Below are 14,749 nucleotides of genomic sequence, written 5' to 3' on the forward strand. Positions count from 1 at the left end.
GTCACTAGGTGGTGTCAAATGAGCATCTTATGTGCTATGAGTGAGTCAGTGAATCATTTTTGGTCACTCATGACCGAAAACTACCAAGAGACTTTATAGTGTTTAAGCATTAAAAGAACAAAGCAGATCTATAGTCTTCCTTCCATCTGAGCATAATTTTTCATCCAATAAGACAACAATAATAGTCTAATAATAGTGCGTGTCAGAATCAGAATCAGAATCAGCTTTATTGCCAAGTATGCTTACACATACAAGGAATTTGTCTTGGTGACAAAACTACCAACTTTACCTGTATCAATAAAGTCCTCACCTTCTCTTTTATTAAAACTTGCATGGCTACAAATCTACTGACTTCAGTAGAAGAATTATAAACACAAAGCAGATCTATGGTATAATTTTCCTACAGTAGCCTATTTAAACAGCTGAGCATGGCTTTTAGCAGAAAAGACCACAATAATAGACAAATATAATAATTTAGAGTTTCAATAATGTTCTTTCATCATTGAAAAGCTTATTTTATATGAGTTGAGTTGAAGCGTCAACGCCAGCGTCAAGCTTCGCATCACCCTCCACATGACAAGAGTTGCAGAAAGCGTCACAGAGGGCCGATTTTACGAGTTTGCCACGGGAGGTGTGCACACTAAACATTGAAAACATGTATTTGGAAGAGAGAAAAAAAGCTTGCAGTTGCTTTGATAGCAGAAAGTAATAAAAGGACTTGTTTATGTTTAGGTCTAAGCGTTTTCTCAGCTTATTAACTACGGGCTTGTTCAGCTAAAGTTTTACAACCAAAACACACAATACTTTTTGTCTTAATTTTAAACAATATATCAAATAACTCAAATAACATTATGTGAAATGCTTTGCTTGAAGTGTGTTTGTGCTATCTTTAAAAAAAAAAAAATACACTTGTTTTGATTTTGTTATTGTTGTTATTATTATACAATATTTGTTTAATGTATTATTATTTTTTATTAAGCAATGTGTGTTTGTGCTATCCTAAAAAGTGGATCACTCCTCTAAATGGAAAAAGATGAAAGGCTCCAATTAATGTGTCAAATATGGCTCGCAGAGTGCTACTGACAAGCAGACCTCCAAGCTGACAGTGTACGAAGACATTTTTTCGAATTCAGCAATTTCATAAATATATGACATGTCAAGAGTCAAGGGGTCAGGAGGCGCAAAAGAAAATAGTAATTAAACACACAGAGACAATGACAGAGAGCTTAAAACCACAAACTGGCAGGGCCAGCCTGTTACTGGGAGTCCCGTTAGATGTGAGAATGAGACTGTATTAAACTTCAATGTTGCTAGTGTCGGCATATCTTTTCAATTTAATCTGTATGTGTCTTTAAATGTTATATAATGAAAAGACATTCATACATTTTTAAGTTTGGCTGAAGTGTTCACAAACATTTCTGAGGCCACTGTATATATAGCACATTAGCAATAGAAACACGTATGAAAGTGCATGCAAAGAGCGAAAGTAGAGCCTACTTGGTGTGGTGTGTGAGATAAAGTACTTACTTGGCAAAAAAAAAAAGTTCTTTGCATTTTTTCTTTGCGTTTGCTCTTAAAGGTTAGTCCACCCAAAAATGAAACTCTTTTTTTTACTGTAAATCTTGCCATTGTACTCTCTAGTCATGATCATGACTTCAAGGTTGATTATACTTCCTTTAGTGTCATCTAGCGCTCTGCGTATGCGTCAAGCACTTAGAAATATAATCAAGCTTGAAATCATGATCAAGCCTAGAGACAACAATGGCAAGATGTACAGTGAAAAAGGAGTTATATTTTGTTCTGTTCTCACCCAAAACCGACTGGATCACTTCATAAGGCATTGATTAAACTATACTGGAGTCAAACTGATTACTTTAAAGGTGCTATTTTGAGACCAAAACCGAGCAAAAGAGCAGCATTGTTTGTTCCAATGGCTGTCAAATTCAACAGTGGCACAATAGCGCCCTCAACTGACAAACATTATGAATGATAGCCTCAACGATCTCCTACAAATACAACACTGAGAACAAGCATAATGATTGACAGGTGAAAAGCCTCTATGTCTCAAGTCCACGGATACATTTTTATTTGCTGTTTACAAAGTCTACAGCGGTCACAGAGACAGGTCAGATATCTCTGGACAACTATTTCATTAATATCTTTAAGGGAGTAGGAATTTGTTTTTGCATAATTTCATAAAAACAAAATCGCTTACAGCACTTTTAATGTTGCCTATATGTGCTTTTTGGATATTCAGAGTTCTGGCCACCAGTCACTTGCATTGTATGTACCTACAGAGCTGAAATATTATTCTAAAAATCTTTGTTTGTGTTCTATAGAAGAATGAAAGTCATACATATCTAGGATGGCATGAGAGTGAGTAAATGATAAGAGAATTTTCATTTTTGGATGAATTATCCCTTTAACTATTTTTTCAGTTGTTTCACTCACTAATTATTGAAATTAGAATTGTGTTGTATTTGTATAAACAGAAGATGAAATGTAACTCACTTGTATCAATGAATAAAGCATCCACATAAACATTGGTGCAGACAGAGCCCAGGATAAAACCACAAGCAGGTCCAAATACCAGAGTGGAAAACAGTATACCTGAAAAAACAATAAAAACTGATCAGAAATCCTAATTTGAAAACAACAGGTAATACATTAGGTGTCCATCAATGAGAATTACTGACATTGATACTTCTGATTTTAAAGAGGTACTCATTAAACAGTGAGTGAATAACTTCAAAATAACTCCAACATTTGTGCTAAGAAATTTACAATGGAAATTATACAAAACAAATAGGAACAACAGTTATGCATGTGGCTGGAATAGGCTTAATTTTTGTCCACAAGGTGGCATGCTCTACTCGAGGAAAAGCCATCAAGAAAGAAGAGCAGACAAAAATAAAGGAAGTTCATTGTATAAGAAATGCCACAATGTGTTTGCAGCATGAATTATTCACTCTTTTTACATAGTTTTCTCACTTTGTTCCAAAATTACATGCAGAACATCTAAAACAAGCACTGTCTTGTTTTAGATGTTCTGCATGTAGTTGATGTTTGCAAAAAAAGATAAATAAAAATAATTATTGATACTAGAGCTTATTTCCAACAATCTATTAAGACAAACAACTCAATCAAATATGACAAGCAAAGAATGATAAATACATTCTACATAGCCATAGTCAGTTTCCAAATCTCAACAGCACACAAAGGATTTGCCTTCGACTGGAATGGAGTGGCAGAGATAAGAACAGACGTTACTGTGCTGGCATATCAGAAATGGCAGACATCTGGTCCACAAATCCCTATTAATATGCTGTCAAAAAGTGTGACAGCGACCCAGCAATAGCCCTGTGGGTCACATGCAGCTTTTGAGATTATAAGACCTTTATCCAGGCATTCTCATCTGCTTTCCCTTCCCCTACCATTCCCTTATTAAAACACACACAATATTTAATTAAGCACAGAAAATGTCCTCACTCCTCTAAAAACTGTTTTCACCATAATTATTTAGCAAGTAAAAAGACTAAAGACTCCAATGAATATGCTAAATGTGGATCGCAGAGTACTATGGGCAAGCAGAACTACGATCTGACAGTTTACCAGGGCTGGCAGGCAAGTGCATCAAAGTGCGTGGGGTTCAGCAGGCTGAAAAGAAAACAGTAATTAAACACATAGAAACAATGGTAAAGAGCTTAAAACCACAAATTGGCAGGGCCAACCTGTTGGTCCTGATAGATGTGAGAAGGAGATTGTGTTAAGCTTGATGTCACTTTTGTCAGCAGTTTGTGCTTTCAATGCAGATATTAACAGGATTTTTACAGAAGAGTTACAAACAGAAATGCAAAAACATGTTTATTACGTACATACAGTGGGGGCCAAAAGTCTGGAAATTTCTTTTCATAACAAACAATGTTTTAGGATTTTGAAAAATGCAAAACAAAAAAAGTTATATATAAGTATAACCTATACTATGTGTCAAAATGTCAAATTGATTTATGACATGTGATTTATGACCCCCTGTCACCCATGATAGACAGGTAGAAGATAGTCCAGACATGTTATAGAACATGTTTGGACATGACCTTCCTGGGATGTATTGGCTGGTTGTCGGATGTCAATGATTGTTTATGGTGGGTTTATGTTAATGATGTCTTATCTCTCACCATTTTTCATTCCTGGTATGCTTTTCACACCTACATCACTACCTACATCCTGAATGATGTTTAAATAATGGTTTAAGATGCCATAGTTAAAACACTGAAGACACTGCTACTTTCTGCTACAATGGCTGCTCTGAGAATTCCTAAAACCCCTAGAAGAGTGATGTGTATTTCACCAACAAGAGGACCTATTGAAATGAGAGAGGAACAGAATTTTGCACTAAGGAAAAAACTAAATGTTAGTTTGAAAAAGTTTCTTCATGAAGATGTGTTTTGTGATGAGCTACGAGAACGGTCAGTGGACCCCTCCTCCCCCGTCAGTGACCTGCCCTATGCCAGGTACACAGAGCAAGGTAAGTGCTTCAAGGTTCGCAGCCACAAGCTCAGGACGAAGCAAGGCTCCTTGACGTGGCATCTCCTGCTCCTCCCTGCCGTGAGGCCTCATCCCCAGGTACGATTGTCCCCTTAGTGCCCCTCGCCCGGTATCAGTACAAGGGCCTCCCCTTTGGTCGGTCCCTGTCGCCTTGCATCTTCACGAAAGGGAAGTGGGCGTTGGTGTTAAACTCAGTCTCCATGATAGCATGCCTCACGAGCGAGTGCGTGCAGTCATGCTGAACTGCCTGAAGTCATTCAGACGGAGTACGGCAGTCACAATGAAAGTTTCAGAGGCTCCTGGGGCATATGACGTCCTCGGCAGTGGCCGAACTGCTCGGTTTGATGCATATGAGACCGCTCCAGCACTGGCTTCAGATTCGAGTCACGAGATGGGCATGGTGCCATGGCACACATCGCATGGCCATCACGCCGATCTGCCACCACTTCTTCAGCCCTTGGACAGACCTTGCATTTTTATGGGCAGGGCTTCCTTTACAGCAAGTGTCTAGACACGTCGTGGTTACGACAGATGCCTCCAAGCTAGGCTGGTGCGCTGTGTGCAATGGAAAGGACCGCGACTGTGTTGGCATATCAACTGCCTCATGTTATTGCCGGTACTGCTTTTACCATTGATCCAGGGCAAGCACGTGTTGGTCTGAACGACGACGGTGGCGTATATAAACCACCAAGGTGGCTTACGTTGCATGTCACAACTTGCCTGCCGTCTCTCCTCTGGAATCAACTCAGGTTGCTGCGGACCACTCACATCCCAGGCGACATCAACTGTAAAGCAGATGCGCTGTCGCAGCAGGTGACGCTCAGGGGAGAGTGAAGACTCCACCCCCAGATGGTCCAGCTGATTTGGAGTCGAGTCAGCGAAGTACAGGTAGACCTGTTTGCTTCCTGCAAATCTTCCCACTGCCCGCTCTGGTATTCTCTGACAGGGGCTCCAAACATTTTGATCTTGTTATCGTAAATCTAAATGTTTTAACGTGTGCTGATTTATGTGAGACCCTTCAGCAATATGTGAGGAACTGGAGTGGTGGTGGTGTAGTGTAAAGCACAGGGCTGTTAATCAGAAGGTCCTTGGTTCGAACCCCACAGCCACCACCATTGTGCCCTTGAGCAAGGCACTTAACTCCAGGTTGTTCTGGGGGGATTTTCCCTGTAATAATTGCACTGTAAGTCGCTTTGGATAGAAGCGTCTGCCAAATGCATAAAATGTAAAAAAAAAAAAAAAAAATGTGAGAACCTGCTTGGTTCCTCCAGAGCGGTTTCTCCTATTTTAAAACATAAGTTAAAAAACAAGTAAAAAAACATTCATGGCAGTTGAGAAAACTACATATAATTGCAAAGCATGGGAGATCTGAATGCAGATTCCAATTATTACAGTTACACACATTGAGGTGGGATCATCTGACTACAGAGAACCCTGAGCTCTGGGCCAGCTTTCCTTAAATATCCAGACAGAATACACATTGTGTACCAAATGGTATTATTCTTTGAACAATGAGAATTCCCTCGATCCAAAACCCTGTCCTACATCCCAAACTACCTTGGTTATGGGCCTGCTGGCTGCATACTTAACACTTACACAAGCTCACACTCCAAACTGTATGTCCTGTTTGAAACCACAACCACAAGCTGTCAATTTGCAGAACATCTTAAAGTTTCACATGAATCAAATAAGAACAGGTTCTTGTGAAACACTTGTGAGTGTTATTTCCTCTGCTTCAATCGAAATTACTGATTTAGATTGATTTAAATATTTAAATTAAAATGTATTACTTTTATGCTGCCTTTATGTGCATTTTGCAGCTTGAAAATGTTGGTACTCATTCACTTGCCTTGTGAGGACCTACAGAGCTGAGATAGTGTTCTAAATATCTTTGTTTTGTGTTCAGAGAGAAAGGAATCATACACATCTGGGATGGCTAGGAGTAAATGTTGAGGTAATTTGTCATTTTTAGTTGAACTATCCCTTTAACCAATCCTTGCAAAAGTTTAAATTAATCTTGGCAAACGTTGTTAGCTAATGTGTGCAGGTTTCAGAGCAATTACTGGTAAGTAAAATTGAAAAACTGTTTGTATACAAACACCAAAAAATCCAGTAAGGCACTGGCTTCACAAGAAAAAGCTGTGCAATTTCCATCCCAACTGTTGCGCTACCTAGCGGAAGGCATTGCAGTGTTTTAGTGTGTTGCCTAAGAGACTGTGAGTGTTCATGTTTGTGTGAATGTTTATTGCTCATAGCAATGCTATAACCCTGACTATCCAAACAGGAAACCTCAAAAAGGCAGAAGAGATCTTGCTATAACCTTTGAAGGATTGTGACAGATTGTGACAGAGAACCCTACCACAGTGAGAACAGAAAAAAAAAATTCCATTAGCTTTTTCTAGGACTGCAGTTTCCTCATGACTTTCTCTATTAAAGATAACAGTTAAAGCTGAGTGATTGTCAAACTTAATTTACTTGCAACAAACATTATACTTCAGAATGGTTAGGCTTGTTTTGATAAGAGACACAAAAAATACCAATCAGAGGATTTTGGCTTAAAGGGATAGTTCACCCAAAAATGAAAATTCTCTCATTATTTACTCACCCTCATGTCATCCCAGATGTGTATGACTTTCTTCTGCAGAACAAAATTTAAGATATTTTGAAGAATATCTCAGCTCTATAGGACCTATAGAGCTGAGATATTCTTCAAAATATTGAGTTATTTTCCAATGAACACAGAATGTAAACAAAATCATTTTGCAATGTAAATCCTAAAAAATGCAAATAAGTGGCAGCATTCACTGTTAGTCTGGAAATATTTACAATGAAACTCTAGCTACTAATCGTTGAGATAAACTAAGTAAATATTCCAGAGTGTTGTCAAGTTTATTCTGTTGGTTCCTGTTTTTCATGTCTTTTATTTTGGAATTTGTTCACTTCCTTGTCTAGTCATGTGTTGTCCTGTTTTCCCTCTATATTCATGTGTCTTATGTTCATTGGTTTATGTTCCCCCATGTCGAGTATTTATAGCCCTTATGTTTGCCTTTGTCTTTGTCGAGTATTGTCAATGTAATTTTGTTTCATGATTCATGCTAAGTCTAAGTCAAGTTTAAGGCTATGTCAAGTCGTTTATGTTGTTATGTTTTGGATTCACGTTTTGGATATATCACTTATGTAAATAAACTGCACTTGGGTTCACTTCATCATCATCTTCGTCTGCTCCTGTGTCCTGCCTGCCAGCTACAAGACGTTACAAGTGTAAGAGGTTTGTGGGATTTTTTAAGATTCACAAAATATGCAAACATTATATATACTAAAGTACTATCTTTATATGCTTTTCATGCAGTTTAACACACATCTTGAAAAAAATTAATTGGTGCTATAAACCCTTTGTAAGGTTGTGACCTCACACTGGACTTCAGAATGAAACGTCTCGGGTTACATGTGTAACCCTTGTTCCCTGAAAAAAGCGGAACGAGATGCTGCGCTGCTAAGCGCTATGGGGAACAACTCTAGCTGTGAACTGAGCTGAAATAGTGTGTGTAACACGTCAATGAACATTGACTGGAATTTATAGCCTCGGCTGATGTAATCATTAGATGCACCTGTGGCCAGGCTATAAATGGATACGTCACCAGGTGTCGTCAGATACTTCTTTTTGAAGAGCAGTCCTGGGACGTCCCAGTGTGGCAAAGCAGCGCAGCATCTCGTTCCGCTTTTTACAGGGAACAAGGGTTACCCATGTAACCCGAGACGTTCCCTTTACAAAAAGCTTCACTTTGATGCTGTGCTGCTAAGCGCTACGGGGAACGCAATACCCACGCCGCCGCACTTGGGGCTGTCCGGACCCCTACGGTTGTGCAGTGTACTCACAAAAACGCGAGAGGTCTCAGACATGAGCTTGAGATGTCGACTCAAGGACATAAGAGCCCGGAGTTGCATAAACATCTAAACCATTCAATTTCGATGAATGTGTGCGAAGAGAACCCTATCGCGACACAAACTTGTCATAAAAACTGATGAATGTGAGCGGAGAGGACCAGCCTGCCGCATCACAAACTTGTTCAGGTATGAGCTGAGATGTCGACTCAAGGGCATAAGAGCCCGGAGTGCAGAACATCCAAACTAAAAAAGTCCAATGAATGTGTGCGGAGAGGACAACCTGCCGCATCACAAACTTGTTTAGGCATGGGCTGAGATGTCGACTCAAGGACATAAGAGTCCGGAGTAGCAAAGCATCTAGCCCATAAAGTTCAATGAATGTGTGCGAAGAGAACCCTATCGCAACACAAACTTGTCATAAAAACTGATGAATGTGAGCGGAGAGGACCAGCCTGCCGCATCACAAACTTGTCCAGACATGAGCTTGAGATGTCAACTCAAGGGCATAAGAGCCTGGAGTGGCAAAACATCCAAACTATAAAAATCTAATGAATGTGTGCGGAGAGGACAACCTGCCGCATCACAAACTTGCTGCAGAGGGAGACCTCTAGCCAAGGTTTTAGAGGAGGAGAGCCCTCTGGTAGAGTGCGCCCTGAAACCTACTGGCGAAGCTTGACCGCGCGCCTCGTAGGCCCGGGCAATAATGAGGATGCCTCTTTGAGGGCACCCCGCCCACCAAGCCGTGGCAAACCGCAGTGGCCACATAGAACCTGGCAGTGGCGAGGCAAGTGCCCGCTGACAGTCCTTTCTACAGAAAATCCAGAACTGAAGCAAACTGGCAGTTAGCTGGTTCTGTAATAAGAACTTTAGTAGAAGGAAACGCATGCAGGCGCATTTGCGTTACTACGTTCAGCCCCTCCCGAGGGGGAGGGGGGACTGGGCGACTCGGGGAGAAGTAGAGGAGACATTGCGCTATCAACAGAGGCAAAGAGGTCCTCTTCTGCCCTGTAAAATCTACCCAGATCAGTTCCAAGTGGAGGGAGCCCTAGCACTTGAAATGGTCTCGATAACCTCAAGAGAAAACCCTGTGAACCTCATTTGGTACCCTTAGGGGCCAAACATGAAAGGTTTCACAATTCGGGCCAAGGACGAGAAGGTCCTCCCTGTTCGGAATCGCCCAAGGCGAGCCGTCGAGGAGAGGAATTAGCTCCGAGAAACATATCCTGTTCGGCCAGCGCAGCACCATTAATAGGAGGCAAGACCCTTGCTGGTGAACATTGCCAAGACTCCCGGGAGCAGAGAAACCAGGGAAAGAAACGCATACAGACACATTCTGGGTCATGTATGTGTCTTAATGTCCAGACCCAAGGGGGCTGGGTGATTTCAGGGAGAAGTAGAGGAGACATTGCGCTATTCATAGAGGCGAAGAGGTCCTCTTCTGCCCTAAGATCTCACCCAAACTTGTTCCAAGTGGAAAAAGCCCTGCATTTATAAAGGTCTCGATAACCTCAGAAGAGAGCCTTGTGTCCCTCAGTTGGTACCCTTAGGGGCCAAACATGAAAGATTCCACAATTCGGGGCAGGGATGAAATCTTCTATCTCTGTGCCTGAGATAGAAGATCCTTCCTGTTCGGAATCTCCCAAGGCGAGCCGTCGAGGGAAGAAATTCGCTCCGAGAACCAAGCCTGGTTCGGCCAGCGCGGTGCTATCAGTAAGAGGCAAAAACCCTTGCTGGCGAACTCTGGCCAAATACTACCTTAGGGTGGAGTTCTTAACTCCCCCGTTGGTATTTTCTGTCTGGACAGTAAATCTGCTCCCATATACGGGCATCCAGGGATATAACTGACCTGAGTGACAGGAGCTTGCCCTGGGCCCTAAGGAGAATCCGACGTGTCAGAAATACAGCTGACAGGAACGTGGGTCTTCTTGATGATTTATGTAAGAGGCTACCGCTGTATTGTCCACCCGCACCAAGACATGGCAGCCTCAGGAGGAGGTATTTCAGGACCAGAAATACAGCCATCAACCCGAGACAGTGACTGTGACAACCGAGCTGATGACCCTCCTATCCCCTTAAGCTGGACGACCACTTAAGGCCGCTACCCCGCCCATCAGGGAGGCGTCTGTCGTTAGCAGCCTGCGACAACAAGACGCACCAAGAGTGGGACCCAAGGCAGAAAACCGGGGTCTGAACCACATAGAAAGGGAACGAAGCCTGAGGCGCGTAACCCTATTTAGCCTAGGGGTTTTGGCCCTTGGAAGAAATCCCCTGGCTTTTGGCCACAACAAAAACGGTCTCATGAGCAGAAGGTCCAGAGGGATCACAGTGGACGCGTTCGCCCTGAGACCTGGAAATCGTTGATACTGAAAACATTGCAAACTTGACCTAGCCTGACTTTGCTCAGGGTGATCTGAATTGACTCAATCCTAGCGGGAGACAGTTGTGCCCGCATTGTGATTGAACTCCATACGATGCCCCGATAGACAGTGTTCTGAGTGGGAGAGAGGACGCTTTTCTTGGCATTGAGCCTCAACCCCAGAGAAACAGATGAGCTAAGATGATGTCCCTGTGCTGAACTGCCAGTTCCTGGAACTGCGCTAGGATTAGCCAGTCGTCTACATAATTCAGAATGCAGATGCCCCGGAGTCGCAAGGAGCCAGCGCTACATCATGCATTGTGAATGTGCGGGTAAAAAGGGCTAGGCTGAGTGAAAGAACCTGACCATGGAAGACTTCGCCCCCGGAAGTGAACCTCAGGAACTTTCCATGTTGTGGCAGAACTTCTAAATGAAGTATAGAAGTGCGTCATAAGATCGATGGTGACCAGCCAAACGAGTTGTAGGGCTTGAGACATGACCGTCTTGACAGGCATCATCTTGGACTTGAACACCCACGGGTAGTTCAAGCTTTAAGATCTAAGCCAGACGCCACCCCTCACCCTCCATGGGAAACGGGAAGTATTTAGTTTAATAACCTAACTCTCTCTCTGGAAGGGGAACACATACCATGGCCCCTTTAACCAGGAGATTGAGTTTTTTGTTTTTACAAAAAAAGAAATCCGGTTTACGGTAGTGAGAACACGCAGTTGAAACACGGAAAAGCGTTGAGTGAATTAAATCCTGATGCCCTTATAAGACCCACAGAAAAGAATATATCCGGCAGAAGTTTCCGGATATATTAAAGCAAATCGCAGTGCTCGCACCCGCCCTGCTGCAACGCGAGAGCAGCGTGATCTTACCCCCAAACAAACAGCAAAAACTGATGTGTGTCGTCTTCAGCTATAGAGCGAGAAGAGGGGAACACGCACCATTTGCGGCTTTCAGTCATTCTCTCTTTTTTTTCTTTCTTTTTTAGAAATATATATATAATATTTTCTAAACAGAAGAGAAAAGAGAACAACGTTCACTGCACACTGCCTAACTGATTCTAACTTCTAACAGAGGAAAGAAAGTTTTGACAGGGTTTGTGAAACACACAGAAACAGAATCGCTCTGAAAAAAGAGTTTCTGACGACACCTGGTGACGTATCCATTTATAGCCTGGCCACAGGTGCATCTAATGATTACATCAGCCGAGGCTATAAATTCCAGTCAATGTTCATTGAAGTGTTACACACACTATTTCAGCTCGGTTCACAGCTAGAGTTGTTCCCCATAGCGCTTAGCAGCGCAGCATCAAAGTGAAGCTTTTTGTAAAGGGAACAATATTGAGGGTCCTAAAAAGGTGAAAGATGAATTTCTGCACCACTAGTGGCAACAAAAGGAATTGCAATTTGTTTGAGCGGCCTGTCTGGATTCGACATAGCAACACTGGTACAACAAATGGTTTTAAATTGGAGCAGGACTACCTGTTTTTAAGAGCAATATACGATGGAGGAAATATTTGAAACTTGTTCTAGGAATGGGTTATAATGTGAGTTGTATTTTAAAGTGTAAATTGTGTAATACAATCAGCAGGAATGAACATTTTTATTAACCATATGCCCAAACCCCAACACTAAACCTAACCATGGAGTAAAAATTAAATTTTATAGGGAAAACGCAACTTCTGAATCACGCTCATCATTCTTTGTGTGGACTTAATAACTTCCTGGCTTTCATGGGACCAGAGGCTGTTCCACTATCGGTAGTGAATTGATACAAACATGTCTTCCTGTGTGCTCATGTAATATAGTCATAGTAGCTATGTTTTAGACTTGAATAACACCTTTTTAATTTAGGCCACATCCTCAAAAAGACAACATTTTCTTTCAAAAACACATTGATTTTGCTATGTTTTCGTGTCTCATCCATACTGAAACAGTGTTTTCCTCCATTGAAAATGGAGACTTTGGAATATGCTCTCTGTACTGCAAACTTTGGGAAATAATGACGTTAAGAAACAGAAAACAAAGTTTTCAACTGAATAATTATTAATGCAGATGGTACCTGAGATGTTACCAAATGAAGCACATTTTTTAGGTTACCTGATAAAACCCTTATTACAGTATGTCTAAATGCATTCAGTTTAGGAGGGCACGGCGAAGGGAACTGCTCATTACTTTCTTTACATCATTGCAATTTCTTTGCACAGTTCACACCGACACAGCTGTTCATTTTGTAATAATAGCTTGTGGCAGTCTCACATTGCTGCAAACAGTCTTTCCATACAATGCAATTTTAAAAAACAAGGTTGGTATGATTGCAAACAGATCTGCCCTGTTCGCCTGACTACTTATGTTGCACCACAAGGTCAAAGAGATATAGAGAGATATGGAAAAATAAATAATGGAAAGAGAAAAAGATACACTGACACGATAGAATGTAAAGGCCAGCAACTATGCCTTGGCCGCTGGCACAACTAGTGTGATGTGCTCTGGTTGCTGTGTCAGATGTTTCCCTTGGGAAAAGTGCCAGAATCACAAAGAGCCCTCAGAGCGGATAAGCATGCGGTGGCCATGAGGAAGCAGCAGGCCAGAACTCTCCATGGGCCTATTGGTGAAAAACACCAGCTGCACTGTAGGAGGGGGCCACAATATTGACTACAGCTGGTCCACCTTTCTTCTGCAGGTGCCTTGGCCTAATTGCCAGCATGATGGCGCCTACAGCGGGTCTCCAGATACTTACAAGCTGGATTCAGAGAGGAACCAGGCCACTGAATAAAGAAAAGCCCCTTAGAGCAAAGCATGCCTGCTATATAATCGTAATTAGGCGTTATTAACTGCATCCGGAAGAGATAAATAGACCAGATCTGCCAAGCTTTAGCGCTGATATGAAATTCCTGACAGTTTGTGTGATCTGTGGTACAAAACCTACAATACACCTAACTGAGGTGGATTGGGCTAAGGATGAATTGTACAGTAGATTTAATATAGTGGGAGTAGTTTAGCTCTGGACAGTATCGTCATTGATTTTATCTTGCAACTGAACTTGGACATTCTCGATCAACTTGAAACTGTAGATAGATAGTGAACTAAGGTTTGACTCTTAAGATTTGCATTAGCTGAAAAGTATTTTTTTTTTTTTATATTTAATAACTTTCTTTTTTCTTTGTTAGTACTACTAAATGTGCTTGTATTTTTGTGCTCCCACTGGGCTTGCTATTTTTTGTTTTATAATTTTTTTCAATGTATTTTTATTGTGAGACAATTTATTGTGAGAGGTTTTAAATGATTTTTGTACCGCTCTTATTTATTTATATAACGATTTGAAGGAATAAACAAGTGTTAGTGTACAGCACCACAAGTCAGAGTCAAATTTCCCTTTAGGGAAAATAAAGCTTATTTCAATTAAATTCAGTGTCTCACCATGTGTGGAACAGAGAAAAATGCATGTTTTTTCCTAACAATTAATGATCTGCAAGAACACTGCATGCAATAATTATTGTCAAACCTTATTGATTCACTCCCATTTAATTAGACAATCTTACCACATCAACATTGATACAAAGTGCTGAATATGCAGGAGGGATTTTAGTGAGCTACAAACCACTCAATTGATGAATCCAGGTATTTAAACTAATGCAGGGCCAGAAAGAATCTGATTCTTTTAACAAGTGCCAATAATGATGACAGGCTATCCTGGATGGATATGATAGGTGTGGGATAAATGGATAGATACAGTAGAAATTGGCAACACTGTACAAATATTATATACAAAAAGGCATAAATTACACCATATACATTACAATAAATAGGCAGGATTAGAATAAACATTATAGACAAGAGTTACACAACAAATGTCACCACATTTTACACAATATGTAATGTGTATTCAACATGTTACACAGTAAAAAGTGGTAATCAAAATGGTTAGCTTAAAGGGATAATTAAAAAAAAAAAT

At 41.1% G+C, this 14,749-nt stretch overlaps 1 protein-coding gene across 1 annotated transcript in view; it reads right to left on the reverse strand.

Moving 5' to 3' along the window:
- The window catches only part of LOC127623270 (solute carrier organic anion transporter family member 3A1-like), a 52,233-nt gene that overhangs the window by 10,709 nt on the left and 26,775 nt on the right, over positions 1 to 14,749 (reverse strand). The window contains exon 3 of the mRNA XM_052097652.1: positions 2,512 to 2,610. Coding sequence (XP_051953612.1) covers positions 2,512 to 2,610 — 99 coding nt within the window. The remainder of the gene's footprint in view (positions 1 to 2,511; positions 2,611 to 14,749) is intronic.

Source organism: Xyrauchen texanus, chromosome 29 (assembly GCF_025860055.1).
Source record: "Xyrauchen texanus isolate HMW12.3.18 chromosome 29, RBS_HiC_50CHRs, whole genome shotgun sequence".
In the NCBI taxonomy this organism is placed as follows: Eukaryota; Metazoa; Chordata; class Actinopteri; order Cypriniformes; family Catostomidae; genus Xyrauchen; species Xyrauchen texanus.